Here is a 19,408-nt window from a genome sequence, read left to right on the forward strand (position 1 = left end):
CTTCCAATTTCTCTATCATAACAAATACAAAAATTCCTAAGCTCCCTTCAAAGCACACTTGATTCCTCCCTTTCAGACCCCTGCCCTCAATACTCTGTCATGAAATCTTGATTCTAAAGCACAGATCAATTTCTTCCTCTTTTCCCTTCTTGCTTTGACTGCTGAAACGTATGCTTCCATGTGCTATAAACATGTAAGGTTTACAGCTGAGTCTTACACCAGACTGACGTATCCCCGTTTCTTTTCCAAAACTGATCCTTGGTATCATACTGGATTGGACACTAGTACCAAATCTACATGTGGTGGGCAAACGTTCTGGCACATGGCTCAAGCTGAATATACGGCCACAATTGGTTCATTTCTATTACTGCTTGCATTTACTTTTTGTTTGCTTGGATACTGGCTAACAACATTGCTCTGATATACTACAACAAGCTTCTTGTGCATTTGTTACATGTGGCCAGCTTCACAATTGCTAAATTTTGGAAGCTAGTTCCAATAATGGATCAATTATGTATACAAGTATTTAAGATCTCAAATGTTGAACACAAACACAAAAGCGGGAGCTTGCACATTACCCTCTGTTTGGGAAAGTCATCTGTCCTTTCATAACTTGGTTTAGACTGGGTCCAGCTGCACAAATTTTATGATTTGTGCTCTGGGGAAAGCTTTGATTGATTTTTGTTTTGTACTTGATATTTGGTGTAAGTTCTAATTTTCTGAGTGTTCATGCCTGTATTCATGTTCACAACATAATTTTTTGCTTGTGTATTCTCTTATCTTGTTTAACAAATTAAAAGAAATGTTCATGCTTACCTTCAGCCACCTCCACTGGTTGCTGGGAGAGAATCTTAAGATATAATGGGTTTTTCCAAATGCCACCTTCCTTAGTAATATCAACCAGTGTTTTAAGATTATTGTTCCCAAATTCCAGTAAAGCATCATGTGAATTCTAAAAATCAAGAAAGTAAGAAATACTGGACAATGTTCTAAGGAACGAAAAGGTTAAATTTAAAAGATGAGCGTGGGCATCTATATGTGCGCGGTTCCCAGCGTGCGCACTTGGTCGTGCCGATTTTATAACACGCGTACATCACAGCATACATGTTATAAAATCCACTACCCATGCGCCAGATTTTATATCGGCGCACGCAAAGGGTAACTGTAAACCGTTGTGATGATGCATTACTAAACGACGGTATAGAAAAGATTTTAAATAAATAAAATAAAATGAGCACAGCAATGCGATGTGGCCTTTCCCCAGATCCCTCCCAGTCCACTCCAATTAAGGAGTGGACTGGGAGGGATCCAATTAAGGAGTGGGAGGGATCCAATTAAGGAGTGGACTAGGAGGGAACTTCTTTAAACCTCTACCTACCCTACACCAGCCTTTTCCCCTAATTTCCCTGACCTCTAAAATCCCTCATACTTACCTGCTCTCCGGAGCAGCAGTAACTTGCACGGACCGGCTGGCTGCCAGCACGTGCTGCCCCAGCCCGCCTCTGGCTCACCCCCCCCCCCCTTTTTTTTTTTGCTTTGCCGGTTCTTCCACGTGTATCAAGAGATACACGCGAGGCCACGGGCCTTTAAAAATCTCCCCGGCGCGTATCTCTGGTTTTTACACACGCCAGCCTTTGAAAATGAACCCGAAAGTGATTTACATACTGCCGATTCTTTCCTTAGTTTTTGGGTCATGAGGTGCAGCTGACATGAGCAATATTGTATTTATATGATTGGCAGAATTAAAGATATCAGAGAAACAAAAGAGTTATAAGTCAAGGCTAACACCAATATTGCAGACTCGAGAAGAGAAACCAAACTGTGATCAATTATTCTTGCCTACAAGGCCTTCAGACAAACTTCCAGCAAAAAGAAAAAGTTAAAATGAATCCATGAGTTGACTCAACAAGATGATATAATATAGCTTGCATTTAACCCAATGAGATTGGAAAGTGGTTTCAAACAATTTTACACTGCAAAATGAACTTAGTCCATGACTGAATGCAAGTAAAACCCATTTCAAATGCATTGTACTACAATTAAAAGAGTACTTCAGATTATGAAATACTACAATGGCAGGTGAATCATGAGCCATCAACAGGCCTGATTTACAAAGGCTTCTTGCCTACTCTGGGGGGGAAAAAGCCTAGTTAACCAGAACCCAAATAAGATGTCCAAGAGGAAGTAAGTGGATTCAGAAAAGCATTGTGCTAAGGGTAGAACCCTAGTGAAGGGGTTAAGAAAAGGAAGAAAAAGCACCTCAGAGCACAAAGACCAAGCAGTCAGAAAGGTAAGAGTGAAAGCACAAAAAGGAAGAAAGGTGGTCTATTATAGTTAGGTCAACTGTGACAAACGGATGGAAAGCTATAAAGGAAGAACAACAATCAATACACAGAGGAGGCACTCAGTAAATATTCACGCCAAAGCTACCCAAGTTCTGCCTCTTCTTCAGAAATAAACAGAAGTGAAAGAGCAGCAACCTTACCCAAATGACTTTCAGAACAAAAGCAAACTTACTTGTAAAGACTGTTGAAACTGTAGCCATACTTCATAGGATAGTTCATTATCAGGCACTGACAAGAGCAGTTCAAAACAACTCCTGCAATATAAAGAAAATACTTTTAAACACTTATGCAGCGCAGCAGACATGCACAGTGCTTACAGTAAAAAAAACAAAACAAAATATTTGGTAGACCTTTTGAAATTCCAATTCCAAGGACAAAGTCAAAAATTTAACTTTTTCAGTTTTCAGGCAATTAAACAGCATTTCAGTTTATTTAAAACAAACTAGTAAATGTAAAGAGTAAATACATATTCATCATAGTGTGTGTGTGTGTATATATATATATATATATATATATACACAAACTGTTCTCCACAGCATATTTTAATGTATATGTGTTTTATTACACTGCCATCTGCATCAATTATTGTCATTGCTTGACATAGGTTCTCTTCATGTCGTAGAGCTAACCCTCCTTATTGGTTATTGTTTAAATGTTGCTGAGCTTCTGATTGCTCATCCTCTGACTCTATTCTCCAGCTTCTTCCTATTGGTCTTTCGCTCCTTGGAATCCCTGGGAGTCCCTGCTTCCTGCTCAAAGTTCACTTTGGAACTAGCTCTGGACAAGCCTGCGGCTCTCCTGGATCCTCTGCAGGTTCCTAGGAGCATTGCTCTTTCACCTTGCTTCCTTTCCCTCCTGCTGCTGGTTTCTGCCATCTGCTGCCAGCCACAGCTTCCTCTACGACTGCAGTCATCTGTCTTTGACTGAGCTCTCAGAGTTCCTCATCAAAGCTGTATCAGTTCTGCCATCTGTGCAGTTATCTTCAATACTGTTTGTCATTCAATAAATGTTTTGGTATTAAGATCTGAGTTCTTGCTGACTTTGGAAGCTTTAAAGAAAGAGGTTTCATTTTCTATATAGGCTCCCAAGCTAGAACATGGGGTGCTAAGGACAGAACATATACAACACACACACACACAAACAAGTGTGTGTATATATATATATATATATATATATATATATACACACTTATATATATATATATTATATATATATGTATATATATATATATACACTTCTCTTTTCCACTTATACGTTAATTGGTTTTTCCCCTTGTTCTAATGTAAACCGGTACGATAAGACCTGGTCTTGAGTGTCGGTATAGTAAAAGAAGTTAAATAAATAAATAAAAATAAAATATATATATATACACACACACATACATACACACACATATACCATGATGTAAATGCAAGCTAAATATTATGAAGTGTGTATTTCAAACAAAGCCCAGAGGAATTAATGTATCAATGAAATAAAAACAAAGAGCTTCAATCTCTGATATCGATTATGCAAACATCATACAGCAGATGGATAAATTCTACTTTGGTTTGAAAGTTTTCAAATCTAATAAATTTGTTAAGAGACTATAATGATTATCAAAGGGGTGGATGGTGAATCTCTGAACCAACTGTCAATGAAATGGCAACCAAACACTTTAACAGGCTTCCTGATCATAGAAGCAGAATGCAAAACCACTTAAGTCCAAGCACTCTTATGATTATCTAAAGGGCCCAGTTTATAAAATCACTGGGTCTGGTTGTAACTGACTAGAGATTTATTTATTTATTTTTATACACCGTCATTCGGTGTAGACATCACAATGGTTAACAAAGCATGACAGAATCAATTCCTAACGCAGGCAAGTACAAATGCACGCTAAAATAATAAAAGGCTCCAAGTGAGGAGCCTTTGAGAACTCAGTTAATGACCGTTCCAGTAAAGATTACTTATATTTAATTCCTTCCATCAGCTTGTTTTTGGACAAAACTATGAGATCTGGCTAGCTGCCATAGAGGACAAAATGATGTGGCAGATCACAATAAAATTACTCTGCTCAGCAGCAGGACGTCCTTCACAGACACTTGCTAACAGCCCATCTTGATGATTAATTTATCCCCTGTCCTCAAATTGATACATCCTGGTCTCTCTCTTTGCCCTATCCTTATTTATGATAGTTTTCAAACTTTGTGGTCAAAGATCTCTCACGGGCCGATACAGTAAAGTCCGCGGGAGAGCGGACGAACGCCTGCTCTCCCGGCGCGCGCGATTCTGTATTTAAATTAGGTGACGAGGTAAAAACGGGGAAAAGGAGGCGCTAGGGACACTAGCGCGTCCCTAGCGCCTCCTTTTTGACAGGAGCGGCGGCTGTCAGCGGGTTTGACAGCCTACGCTCAATTTTGCCGGCGTCGGTTCTCGAGCCCGCTGACAGCCAAGGGCTCGGAAACCGGATGCCGGCAAAATTGAGCATCCGGTTTTCGGCCCGACAGCTGCAGGCCGAATTCAAATTTATTTATTTTTTATTTATTTTTTTTTACTTTTCGGGACCTCCGACTTAATATCGCTATGATATTAAGTCGGAGGGTGCACAGAAAAGCAGTTTTTACTGCTTTTCTGTGCACTTTCCCGGCGCCGGAAGAAATTAGCGCCGACCTTTGGGTCGGCGCTAATTTCTGAAAGTAAAATGTGCGGCTTGGCTGCACATTTTACTTTCTGTATCCCGCGCGCATACCTTAGGGCCATCAACATGCATTTGCATGTTGAGGGCGCTATTAGGTGCCGCGGGTTGAAAGCGCATTTTCCTCCCCTTACTGAATAAGGGGTAAGGGAAAACGCGCGTCCAAGAGCAGGCTAACAATGCGCTCCGTCGGAGCGCACTGTACTGTATCGGCCTGTCAGTACTTGAGGTTAATGCTCCCAGAACTTTCAATAGCTTCTGCCAACCTATGCGCATGGGCCATGTTGAGCTCTCCGAAGATGCCTCCATTGTCATTAAATCAGCAAAGAAGGAGCCCTTGTTATTCAGAACAGGGCCAATTAGGTCTCTGAAATATACTGCCAACTCTTAAACACTTCATTTTATCTTAAACTCAGCTCTGAATCCTACTCTTTGTTTAAAAAGAACAAAACATCAAAACCAATGGGGATGAGGCTTTGCCGGCTGCTTGGTTACTGACCAAGAACATTCTTTTCAATTCACATTCTACGGTTTTTGTTATGTCCGTGCTCCATAAAGGCTCAGAAATGATTACAAAATTCTCCAGCCAGACCAACTGTTTGACACAGCAGTTCCCTTCATGAGTCCCTCCTACAGTATATAGATTTTATCTTCTAGCAGCTCTTTACACTAACATTGCTCAGGATGAGGCTCTGGAGATCATTCAGCATACTTGAGACTCAAGAGGTTGCAATCTGGCTCCATAATTGGACTTTGCCCTCTCGCATTTAAAGAAAATTATTTCTGTAAATTGTGGTAGCAATTTTTACAAGCAAGTCAAAGGTTCTGCAACAGTGGCAAATCTGTACTTCTTTCTTGAATCACAACATATTTATCCAGGTCACAATAATGAACTTTGTTGGTTTCACTACATCAATGAGATTTCTTTTTTTTTTTTTTAATTTGGCATGTGATGAACTATTACTGACCAAACTGCACATCTGTCTTTACCATTTCAAACCTAAACTCCATATAATATCAGGAAGATCTACTTCCAGCCTTAATATGTATGGTTTTCATATAAGACAATTCACCGATCACTACACTTTTGCACAAACATACTGACAAATATACTTCTTCCATAAGCCTGGCAGTTTCCTCTTGCTTCTCTGGGCTTTCAGCTCTGTCAGACCCGTGGCATAAGCCTTCATTCACAACTCCCTGAGTTTTATACTCCTATTTTTATATACCCTCCCAACTTATCTAGCCAGTCAGTGCAGCACACGTCCTTGGTCTGGGGCCATATACTGCTGTTCCCTCTGGAACATAGTAATATGGACCCTGCGTGACTACAAATAGAAAACCTCAAAACAGATGAAATAGCCAAATGCAGAAAAATGTGTGCAAAAGTTGTGTAAAGGACTCGATATCTTGAAAGAAAATAAAAGGGAATCCAGCAGAAAAAATGTTAAGGAAGACAGTGAGGTCCGGTTCAAAGTATGCTAATACAGAGGTTGTCCTTGAAAAAATCTCACAGAATTTTCTTCTACCCAGGTTGTTAAACCATTATTAGGCATATTATATTCAAAACAACGGATAGTTTTCATGCACACCATTTTCAAAAATTCTCTCTATTTTTCCTGCAACACAACTAAAAACATATGAGATGCTCTGGTATTATTTCAGCTCAAAGATCTACCCATTCAAACCATTTTTCAAGTCTTCCCCCACCCTCTGGCATTTTCATTCTAAACCTTGTTTTACTGCACCTTAATGTTAACAGGAACCTCACTGCATATTCCTTTGTCTAGAATTATCCTTAAATCACGTGGTTTTTCTAACAAAAGAATGTCACTCCTCTACTGATCTGCCCACATAGTATGTGTTGGTAAGACCAGCAGAATACTCAGAATCGTAGAGCACAGGCGCCATATCAGAAAGCAGGTCCTATCACTGAAATATTTAGGGAATATTTCTGCAACAACCACCATTTTTTGTGAAGACTGTAGAGTCCATATGCTAGATCTAGTTTCAACCACAAGGAAAGTAGTCATATTTATACATTTTATAGAAGGAAAAAACATGGCTTGAACTCTTGTTCAACCAAGTGGCTTGAACTTGATGATCTTCAGGAATGTATTTTCTAAAACATTCTTTTTTCTTTCTTTCTCTGCTTTTGGCTATTTCATCTGCTTTGGAATTTCCTATGTGTTTCTTTACATTGCCTTAACTACATTGATAATGCTATGTATGCAGTTAAGAACATTAGACATGCCATAATGGGTCAGATCAAAAGTCCATCAAGCCTAGCATCTGTCGGAGACAGTGGCCATCCAGCAGGATCCTAAATAATAGAACCAATGCTATCTGCTCATTACTAGGAATAAGTTGCAACTTTCTCAAGTCTACATGGCTAATGAACTTTCCTCCAGAAATTTGTTAAAACCCTTTTTGAACCCAGCTACACTAACTGCTTTCATCACATCCTCTAGCAACAAGTTCCACAGTTTATGTGTTAAGTGAAATTATTTCACTGATTTGTTTTAAATTTGCTATCTATTAGCTTCATGGCGTGTATCCCAGTCCTAGTACTATTTGTAAGGCTGAATAATTATTCCGTTTACCCAATCTATCCCATTCAAGATTTTATAGATTTCTATCATAACTCTTCTCAGCCATCTTTTCACCAGGCTGAACAGCCCTAACTTGGTTAGCCTTTACTCCTTTTTAGGGAGCTGTTCCATCCCTTTTATCATTTTGGTCACACTTCTCTGTACCTTTCCTAGTTTTGCTATTTTTTTTTTTAAGATGGGGTTACGAGAACTGCACACAATACGCAAGGAGTGGTAGCACCATGGGATGGATACCAAGACAATATGACATGTCTATTTTCCATTCCTTTCTTAATAAAACATGTCTATGTATTTTTTGGATGCTGCCACACACTGGGCCAAGGATTTCAAAGTATTATTCACAGTAACTCCAAGATCCTTTTCTTTGATAGAGATGCCTAATATGGAATACAGCATCATGTATCTATAGATTAGATTATTTTTCCCTGTATGCATCACTTTACAGTTAGACAGTTACCAATCCATAACTTGACATTGCCTATCCCATGAGGTTTTAATTTCCTAATGAGGCTCTCACAAAAGACTTTGTAAAACACCTTTTGAAATACAGATACACTATCAACCAACTCACCCATGTCTACATGTTTGTTAATACCTTCAAAAACATCTTACATTAGCAAGGTAAGATTTCTCTTTGCTAAAACCATGTTGGTATTGCCCCATTAGCCTGTATCTAGCCAGATAACCAGTAGTTTTGTTCTTCAGAATAGCTTCAACCAATTTTCCCAGCACGACATCAGGCTCACCCCTTGAGCCCTTTTTACATTGCCCATCTTCGACTCCTCAGGTACTGTAGCTGTTTTGAATAAGAAGTTAGAAATAACTAGTAATAAGTCTACAGTTTCATTTTTTAGTTCTTTCAGAATTCTGGGGTGTATACCAATTATTCCCACTGATTTGTTTCTCTTTAGTTTATCGATTTGCTTTATTACATAAGAACAAAAGTTGCCATACTAGGACAGATCAAGGGTCCATCAAGCCCAGCATCCATTTCCATCAGTGGCCAATCCAGGATACAAGTACCTGGCAAGTACCCAAACTTTAAATAGATCCCATGCTACTAAAGCCAGTAATAAGCAGTGGTTATTCCCTAAGTCAACCTGACTTCTCCAGGAACTTGTCCAAACCCTTTTTAAACCCAGCTAAGCTGTCTTAACCACATCCTCTGGCAATGAATTCCAGAGCTTAATTGTGTATTAAATGAAAACGACTTTTCTCAGATTTGTTTTAAATGTGCTATTTGCTAACTTCATGGAGTGCTGCCTATTCCTTCTACTATCTGAAAGGGTAAATAACCGATTTGCATTTACTCATTCTAGCCCCCTCATGATTTTGTAGACTTTCATCACACACCCCCCCCCCCCCTCAGCTATCTCCCCTCCAAGCTGAATAGCCCTAACTCTTTAGTCTTTCCTCATAGAAGAGCTGTTCCATCCCCTTTATCATTTTGGTTGCCCTTCCCATGTCACCATGATTTGATTCAGTACCGCTGAATATCTGCTTTCAGAGAATCTTTCCAGCATCATCGTCAGTAAAAACTGAAGTAAAGAATTTTTTTTTTCTGCTATGGCTTCATCTTCCCCGAGCAACCCTTTTACCCTTCAGTCATCTAGTGTTCCACCCATCTCCCTCATGTGCTTCTTACTACGAATATTCATAAGAAAGTTTTTGCCTCTCCAGCACACTTGTTTTTTTTCAGTTTTAGTGCAAGAGTGGCCAACTCCAGACTTCAAAAGCCACAAAGAGACCTGGTTGTCAGGATATTTATGACGACTATGCATGACATATATTTGCATACAATGGCAGCAATGCATGCAAATATATCTCATAAATATTCATTTTAGATATCCTGAAAACCAGAATTGTTTGTGGCTCTTAAGAACTGGAGTTAGCTACTCCTACTTTAGTGTACTCCCTTTTAAATTCACTTCCTGGCTATATGTGCTATTCATCATCCCACACATTCTTTGTACTTGGGTTAACTATGTGCTTTGAACTCTGTGCTGTATTTTGTTTCTCTCCGATACACATTCAATACACACTCAGACCATTCAGAAGCTGAATAATACAGGAGGACCAGACCAACATAAATTTGGACAATATGAAATAGACATGTCACTTGATCAGAATACCTCAGAATTCAATTGTCCATTTCAAGAAACAGTTTGCAAGGCTTTCATTGGCTCAAGGCTACTGTAACTCCAGTGGTTTTTTGGCTTTGTCTTAGGTAACTACATTTCAGGGTGGCAATATAGCCATCAGATCAAGCAATCGGTTGTTAGGCACAGTTCTAAGATCCACAGATGGCAGATGACAGATCAAGTTGCCCATGCATCTAAATCCGTGGAAAACATCTTTGAAGCACCTGATGATGGTGGATCTGATGATGCTTAACAAACCAATATTTAAAACCAAGGTGTCATGTTTAGTGTTTTCCCCAGCTATCATTTGACATCTGTATCATGCTCTAAATCAGCAAGCCAATCACTTATCTGAGACTATCCTAACAGAAGCTGTCTTAATACAAACATAAAGGACAGCAGCAGTATACCAGGCTAGTGAGAAACATACAGTAGCAAATGTTAAGGAGCAAGAGTCAAAGACAGGTACCTGAAACACTATGATCATCATTCAGAAGACCATGTTCCTTGTATTTCCTGTACAATATATTTTCTCTATTGACATTTGTTTGCATGTAAATCTTCAATAATAAAAAGAAAAAAATAAATTGAACTTACAGCACTAGTCTTCCGAGTACCAAAAGAACATCTTCACATTCTGTAGTAAGGAATGGCCGTGCACAGGCAAAGCTTTGTATGGATATTCGATACACTTCCAAAAGAGGCAAAATATGTTCTGATGCATTTTGGTTATCAGCATATTGTAGTAATATCTAAAAACACAAGTTTAAGCTTAATCACAAACCAGAATTCTTTGCTATACAAGGGATAAAATACATACAAAACCTTTGCACAACTGTAATATTTAAAAAAAAACAAAAAACCCAAAAAACTCTTGGTTGTTATTAAAATGAGAAAAAATGGTTGACAGCTTGATATTTTGATGAGCCACAGATGTAGTTAAAGCATCTTATGCAGATTAAAATTAACGGTACGTATTTAAACCCTGGGTTTTACCTGACTAAAGAATACCAACAGATCTGGCTTCATATTTCCATTAAACAAAACCGGCACAAGTAAGTAGTAAAAGCCTGTAGTCAGGAGTCAAGCATCATTCTCAATTTATCCCTACCAATTGTTTTCTATTTTGCATAATTAGTTTAGCATTTAAAATGGATTTCTATTTCTTCATGAAATTTCCCATATTTTGCTAATCTAATATGATTGATCTATTTTCATTATCTGTTAAACTATTTGATATCCCCCCCCCCCCCCAATGTCTTCTTTTCACTAGCCTTGAATTATATTTATGTATTTTAAAATATGTATTACCTGCCTTTTCTACATTCAGGGTGGGGTACAAGAAAACACACATAATAAAATTAATTAAGAATCAATCAACAATGACAAAAATCAAACAAAATCAGACACTGACAGGACTGATAGATCCAACTATTGTCAAAAAAGATGACTTTATAGTGCTCAGATGGAAATAAGAGCATTCCGGGAAAACTTTGGTTCTGCTTTTGTTATCTCTTTCAGGAGGAGTTCCATAAAAAAGGGCCAGCAATGGAGAAAGCACATTCCCTAGTCTCTTCAAGATGGACTGTCCAAGGAGAGGGTTACCTAGAAGGCATTGACTGGAGAAGTTTAAAGTTCTGGACGGAGTATGAATTTTTAATGTTGCTGCAATCCACGGTGAAGGAATATTATGAATGAGGATATGAATAGTAACTGAGAGCTTATATTGTATCCGAAATGAAATTGGGAGCCAATGTAACATTTGCAAAACTGGGCTATGTTCTCGTATGTGTTTTCCCGTTAGTAGCCTGGCAGCAGAATTTTGATGATCTGTAAAGGGCGAATTGAATAAGCAGGCAAACCAGTGAAAAGTGCATTGCAATAATCCAAACCAGAGAAAAGAAGCAAATCGTTCGAAAATCAGGAGAATCCAGAAGTGGTTTTAGATGGCGTAAGAGTGGCAGCTTGAAAAACAAAGTATGCATTAAGGGCTATGATGTGAGCATGCAAAGAGAGACAGATCGATGAGATGCCGAGATTACAAACTGTTTTGGATATGGGTATAATTTGATTTTTGAAGACAATTTTTTTAGGAACATAAGAAAGAAGGAACCGACGTAGGATCATAATTTTGGTTTTCAGGACATTTAAAGCAAGTTTGTTTTGAAAAAGCCAATCATGAATGGTTGTAAAACATGATGAGATGAATTGGTCTGTAAGATCAATTGTATGTCATCAGCATACAGTTTATAGTGTACCCCAATGCCAGCAAGGAGCCAACATAGTCAGATAGATGTTGAAAAGGGCTGCTGATAAAACAGTCTTGCAGTACACCAGAGCTCAGAAGGAGCTAAGTTGAAATGTCCGACCCAATTTTTGCTTGTTAAGAATGACAAGTAAAACCATGAAAGAATGACAAGCAAACCATGAAACTACAGAACCAGCAATACCAAGAGAGCACATCCTGGAGAGGATACAATGATCAATGGTGTCAAAGGCAGATAAAATATCTAGGAGAATTAGTGCAAAAGAAATTCCACAAATAAAAGCCCGTTAAATGGGGGTCAAAGCATTTCAGTATTATGAAATTGCCAGAACCCAAATTGGTACGGATTCAGAGAGAGGTTGGAAATGAGAAAAATGGTAAGTTGTTGGAGTACTGCATTCTCTATTATTTTGGCCAAATATGATAGGGACGAGATGGGATGATAATTTGAAAGTAATGTCGGGTCAGCAGAAACCTTTTTCAAAATTGGATGTACCAATGCTCTTTTCAGTCAGTCAGGAAGAGAACCTGCATTCAGTGATGTATTTACACATTTTGAGATGAAACTGGTTGATTCAATTTTGATAAGTTTTAACAGAGCTGTAGCACATGGATTAAGAGGGCTAGCTGATGAATTAATTCTATTAGTAATGGAACTAATATCAGCCTCCGACAGGGTTTCAAAACATTCCATCTCGTTACCACTGATAATACATCATTGATTACAGCATTCAGAGAAGTTTGAAATGTTTACCTGATAGCAATCACTTTTTCATTAAAGTAAATTACAAAAGTGTCTTCTAGACTCTGTCCAGGAGCTGAAGGGGGAGTATTAGAGAGAGCAGAGATCAAGCTGATAAAAAGTTCTCTTGGATTATTAAAAGACATTGATAATTTTGAATAAATATATGATTTTTTTTTTTTTAGCAGTAGTGATAGCATCTTGATAACTGGAAATAGAAAATTGATAAGTTTAACATGGTGGGATATCGATGCCATCTCCTTTCAGATCTTTTCACATCTCTTTTCTTCTGTTGTAATGAACTATTAAACCATGGGGCAATGTTAGACCTCTTCCTAATGAAGAACTTCCTTAGTGCTAAATTGTCAAGGACAGTGTTCAACAAGTTGTCCCATAGAGTCAACAACTCATCAGGTGAATCACTATTTGCGGATTCCAGCACTGGTATGAATACGGAACACAGGCCATCTGGGTTTATAAAGCCTTGCTTCGGGGAAGTAGATTGTGACAGTGGAGGTGGAGAATTTTGAGAAACAGAGGTTAGTGAGAGAGAGATTAGGAGATGTCGCTCCATAGAACTTCTCTAGTAGAGACACCTGTATTACAACTGAAAAATGCAATATTATTTACAAATACCAAATCAAGCGAATGTCCAGCTCTGTAGGTGGGGACACAGATGATCTGTTGCCACCCACATGCTGATAATGTATCTAGTAGAGAAATAGCAGCGTGAGACAAATTAGGAGCATCAACATGAAGGTTGAAATCTCCTAAAATAACTATCTTAGACAGATCAAAATTAGCATTCAACAGAACCTCTATCAGAAGAGAATAATTATGAGATAGTAAACCTAATGGGCAATAAGTGAGACAGATATTCAGTCCATTTGACTTCAAATAGAGAATCTTGAATGGGGCAGAGTAGAGATATCAACTTTGGTGAAATTCAGATGGTTCTTAAAGAAGATAGCCAAACTGCCCCCCCACCCCATGACCCATCCAGGATTGATATGCATATGAAAACTTTGGTGGACAGCAATGATTCAATGTAGGAATATCATAACTTTTAACCATGTCTCTGTGAGATTATATGCAGATGATATTCAGTTTCTCTCTCCTCTGAAATCATCCCGGGATCAAACTAAAAAATTTGCTTCATTCTGTATCTATTCAATCCAACACCGGCTTCGCTCTAATAAGCTTTCACTCAATCTTAAAAAAACTGAAATTCTCTTTTTTTTTTCCTAGGTTCCCATCTTGCTCCATTCCTTCATTTATCATACTTAACGCATGTCAAATCTGTATTTCTGACACAATGCGCGATTGACCCTTCATTTTCAATGCACGCCCATGTTGACTCACTGTCTTGTTCTCTTCATTTTAAACTTTGACTACTCAGACATTTAAAACCTCTTTTAGAACCTTCTGATTCCCAAACTATCTTTCAGTCGTTCATGTTTTCAAGTCTGGACTGCTAACTGGACTTCCTGCTTATATCATTAGACCACTTCAAATTCTGCAAAATTCCACTGCTCGTCTTCTAACTCGCACACACCCAGCCGAGATCATATTACACCTGTTTTGCAGTCTCTTCATTGGCTCCCTGTTTCCTAACGCATCTAATATAAACTAGCAATCACTGTCCATAATTTACTGAACAATGTCACCTCCTCATGGATTTCCTCAACATTGAAACTTTACTCACCCTTCTGATCATTACGATCCTTCAATCAAGGTCTCCTTGACATACCCTCTGTAAAGCTTGCTCATCTTGATGAGACCAGGGACAGGGCTTTTTCAACTGCTGCCCCTATCCTCTGGAACTCTCTTCTGACAGATCTAAGAAGCCTGAAAGACACTAAGTTCTCTAAAAGAGCCCTCAAAACTAATTTTTCAGACTGGCATTTGACATCACTTAGCCAGTATGTTCCCCGAAATATTTAATGTCTTTATTTGTGAGACCATATGTATAAATAGATGTTTTTATTTTATGACTTTTATCTTTTTTATACCCTGCCCTGAACCATGGAAGGGCGAGTAACATTTTAATAAAACTCATACTTGGCTTCATTTCATATAATGCTCCTCATCAACCCCAAGGCAATCTTTGTAATTAATTGACTTAACAACATAACAAGTGCCCTGCTGGGTCCATCGAATCCAGCATTCTGTCTTCTACACTGACCCAGGTCACAACCACCCAGCAGGATCCTCAATAGTAGATCTATTTCTTGTATCATTCCCAAGGATAAATGCCAGCTTTTCCAAGTCTACCTGGCTAATAACTATTTATAGACTTTTCCTTCAGAAATTTGTCCAGTCCTCTTTTGAACCCTTTTGTCCACATCCTCCAGTAATAGATTCCATAGCCTGGTTATGCACTGAACAAAAAAATTCTTCTTAGGATTTGTTTTAAAATCTGCCGATTGCTAGTTTCATGGAATGTCCCCTGGCCCTAGAGGTGTTTAAAAGGGTAAACAGCTATTCCCTATTTACTCATTCCATACCACTCGATTTTATAAATTTCAGTCATACTCCCCCCTTTCAGTTGTCCCTTTTCCAAGCTTTTCTGAGGTGATACAACTAAGTAGTCTGCAGTAAAGCCAATTTGAGTATCACCACAAGATTATAGCAATCTATTCCTGGATTACCTAACATCGATCCCAACGCATTTTGTACTAGACCTCTCCGTCTTGAGATTCAAGAAATACAGGACTGAACCAAAATCCCGTGACATGCCGATAGAGGATTCATCCATATTCTCATAGTATTTCTCTATTTAATAAACTAAATATTTTCTCAAGACATACAAACAGGCAATTTTTATTTCGACCTTTTCTATATGTTACAGCTATCATCAACACTGCTCTTTTCTTATATCTGGCATTCAACTGTGTCTCATCCAGCATTAGAAGTGCAATTTCATTCACCAGGCATTTTTCATCACTCTTCCAGACTTATATAGAGGAGTGGACCTGCATATATCCCAAAAACCCTGCCAGCCCAAGAAAAAAAAATGCACAATTAAATATGTGAACAAGAGTGATTTGGTGTTTCTAAATTTTCAGAAGGCATTTGACAAAATATCTCACGAGAGGAAATTAAAAAGTCATGGGATGGGAGGCAATGTTCCATTGTAGATTGGTAACTAGCTAAAGGGTTGGAAACAGTAAGACCGGATGGTCATTTATCTCAATTGAGAAAGGTAAATTAGTGTCCCTTGGATCTGTATTAGGTCTGGTGCTTTTTAATATATTTCTAAATAGGGCATTTGATTTTACATGTTTACAAATTGAAAATTTAGGTGTTTATTTTCCAACTATGTGGTACCTCCAATTACTTTCTAGCTGGGAGTATGGACTGCAAGTAACCCATATGAGTGCTTTTTCATATGCCGCTCCTATGCTATGGAACAGTTTACCAGTGTCTCTCAAGGAAGTGCCAGATTTAATGCTATTTAGGAAATCTGTGAAAGCTATATTGTTCCAGGAAACATTTGGATGTTTTATTTTACTGTTTTTGTTTATTGTTTTATTTCTTGAATTTTATTTTATAAAACATTGTTTTTATGAATGTTCTCATGTTATCCACACTGAATGCTATTTGATAGGAAGATGCAGAATACAAGACCTTAAATATAAATAAATAGGGGTTCTTTGAGGGTATAAATACATACATTTGTTCAGCTGAGGAGTTGTTGGCTTGAAAAAGACACAAAAACAAAATGGATCCAGAGTAGGCAAAGAAAAGATGATAGAATACTAGAAGTGTTTTTCCAGTGTTTATGTAATAAACACCTATTTTATTTTTTTTTGTATTGGGGTATATTATCGAGATTTCTCAGTTAGAACCTAAAAGCAAAAGCCCTATTTATAAATTATCTTGGAATAGAAAGTGGGGTGATCAAAATTTGCAATGACAAAATTATTCCTAGTTGTTACATCACGCGCCAACTGTGAGAAAACACAAGAGGGTCTTGTGAGACTAGGGCACCCAGCTTCTAAACGGGAGAAGAAATGTAATGTGGACAAGTGCAAAGTGATTCAAATAGGGAAGAGTAATCCAAAATATAGATACACGATACTGGGTTCCATACTAGGTATCACCATCCAAGAAAAGGATCTTAAGAGTCATGGTTTTTGGTTTTTTTTTTCAACTGTACCTTAATTTTTGAGCTCTTTCATCTTTTGTATTTATACTGTATTCACACTTCATTTACTCTATCCCTTTTATATTTATTTTCTATATAATATTTATTACTATATTACTATGTTTAATTGGTTATCTATTCTATTTGTTCCATCATTATTGTTATTGTTCTATTGTTACCTGTTTTATTGTTCAATTGTTCTATGTAAAGCCCCCTACTCTTTTTGGGCATTTAAAAGTTGTATGTAAACCGGATTGATTTGTAGTTCCTACAAGAACTTCGGTCTATAAAAATTAAAAATAAAATAAATAAATAAATAAATAAATGGTGGACAGTACTTTGACATCTTTGGCTCAGTGTGTGGCAGAAATAAAAACATAAATTGCCATACTGGGACAGACCAAGGGTCCATCAAGCCCAGCATCCTGTTTCCAACAGTGGCCAATCCAGGCTACAAGCACCTGGCAAGTACCCAAACACTAAGTATATCCCACGCTACTGTTGCTAGTAATAGCAGTGGCTATTTTCTAAGTCAACTTGATTAATAGCAGGTAATGGACTTCTCCTCCCAAGAACTTATCCAATCCTTTTTTAAACCCAGCTACACTAACTGCACTAACCACATCCTCTGGCAACAAATTCCAGAGTTTAATTGTGAGTTGAGTGAAAAAGAAGTTTCTCCAATTAGTTTTAAATGTGCTACATACTATTCCCTTCCTAATAAATCCTAACAGTTTGCTTTTTTGACTGCTGCAGCACACCGAGCTGCCGATTTCAAGTATTATCCATAATGGTGCCTAGATCTCTTTCCTGGGCAGTAGCTCTTAATATGGAACTTAACATTGTGTAACTACAGCATGGGTTATTTTTCCCTGTATGCATCACCCTGCACTTATCCACATTAAATTTCATCTGCCATTTAGATGCCCAATTTTCCAGTCTTGCAAGGTCCTCCTGTAATGTATCACAGTCCGCTTGTGATTTAACTACTCTGAATAATTTTGATCATCTGCAAATTTGATTACCTCACTTGTCGTATTTCTTTCCAGATCATTTATAAATATATTGAAAAGTACGGGTCCCAATACAGATCCCTGAGGCACTCCACTGTCCACTCCCTTCCATTGAGAAAATTGTCCATTTAATCCTTCTCTGTTTCCTGTCTTTTAGCCAGTTTGTAATCCACGAAAGGACATCGCCACCTAACCCATTGTCTTTTTAGTTTTCTTAGAAGCTTCTCATGAGGAACTTTGTCAAACGCCTTCTGAAAATCCAAGTACACTACATTTACCAGTTCACCTTTATCCACATGTTTATTAACCCCTTCAAAAAAATGAAGATTTGTTAGGCAAGACTTCCCTTGGGTAAAGTCATGCTGGCTTTGTTCCATTAAACCATGTCTTTCTATATGTTCTGTGATTTAAAAAAAAAAAAAAAAAAGTAAACAGAATGGAATAGAAAATAAAAACAGGAAGATATTTAAATGCCTCTATCAATCCATAGTGCGAGTGCACCTTGAATCCTAAGTGCAGTTCTGGCTGCCCCATCTTAAAAAAAGATACAGAAGAAGGGCAAACAAAATGACAAAGGGAATGGAAGAGCTCGTGCATGAGGAAAGCTAACCAGGTTAGGGCCTGGAGAAAAGACGACTGAGAAGAGAGATGATAAAAGTCTATAAAATACTGAAGGAGGATGCAGAAAGGGGGAATAGAGAACAGTTATTTACCCTTTCAAATAGTACTAGGAGTATTTATTTATTTTTATTTAAAATTTTTATATACCGACATTCATCCAGGATATCACATCGGTTTACAGTGTAACACAAACACACGCCAGGCATGGCGCTTTACATTGAACAAATAAAACAAGTTAACAAATGAATAAATGAGGGTGTGAGTAACAAGGGGAAATTTGCATTAAATAATCAACAAGGTTTGTAAATATATACATATGTACAAAAGGAAGACACTAAGAGATAAGCAGTACACTCCATGAAGCTAATAGGTAGAAACATTTAAAACAAATCAGTGAAAAGATTTTTCACTCAGTGCACAATTAAACTGTGGAACATGTTGCCAAAGGATGTAGTGAAAGCAGTTAACACAAATTCCTGGAAGGAAAGTCCATAAAACCATCATTATCCAAGTAGATTTGAGAATGCCACTGTTTATGACAGATGAAGACTAGCATTTTAAAACTCATCTCTAAGTCCTTATTGATCTTTCTGCCCCATTCAATTCAGCCACCCTTTCCGGCTGGTTCTGCCAACACTTCCCTTATCGTCTTTCACTCTTTCACTGCTGCTAGAAGAAGAAGAAATAAGCAAAATGGAAAAGGCCCTTGAAAAGCCCTCACAAACGTTATGCTGAAGTAAGGCACAAAAGTACTTCCGAGTACTGTGATATCAATCGCTTAACTTTATGACAAGAAGAAGAATCATTAACAATGTACAAGTTTTGATGTCAGACCCATAGC

General features: G+C 37.9%; 1 protein-coding gene across 1 annotated transcript in view; it reads right to left on the reverse strand.

Annotated features, from left to right (window-relative positions):
* RLF (rearranged L-myc fusion) overlaps positions 1-19,408 on the reverse strand; it is a 66,462-nt gene that overhangs the window by 30,847 nt on the left and 16,207 nt on the right. Inside the window, exons 2-4 of the mRNA XM_029619231.1 lie at positions 10,373-10,527; positions 2,518-2,599; positions 817-952 (exon numbers count right to left, since the gene is read on the reverse strand). Of these exons, the coding sequence (XP_029475091.1) occupies positions 817-952; positions 2,518-2,599; positions 10,373-10,527 (373 nt within the window). The remainder of the gene's footprint in view (positions 1-816; positions 953-2,517; positions 2,600-10,372; positions 10,528-19,408) is intronic.

Source organism: Rhinatrema bivittatum, chromosome 11, assembly GCF_901001135.1.
Source record: "Rhinatrema bivittatum chromosome 11, aRhiBiv1.1, whole genome shotgun sequence".
Lineage (NCBI taxonomy): Eukaryota > Metazoa > Chordata > Amphibia > Gymnophiona > Rhinatrematidae > Rhinatrema > Rhinatrema bivittatum.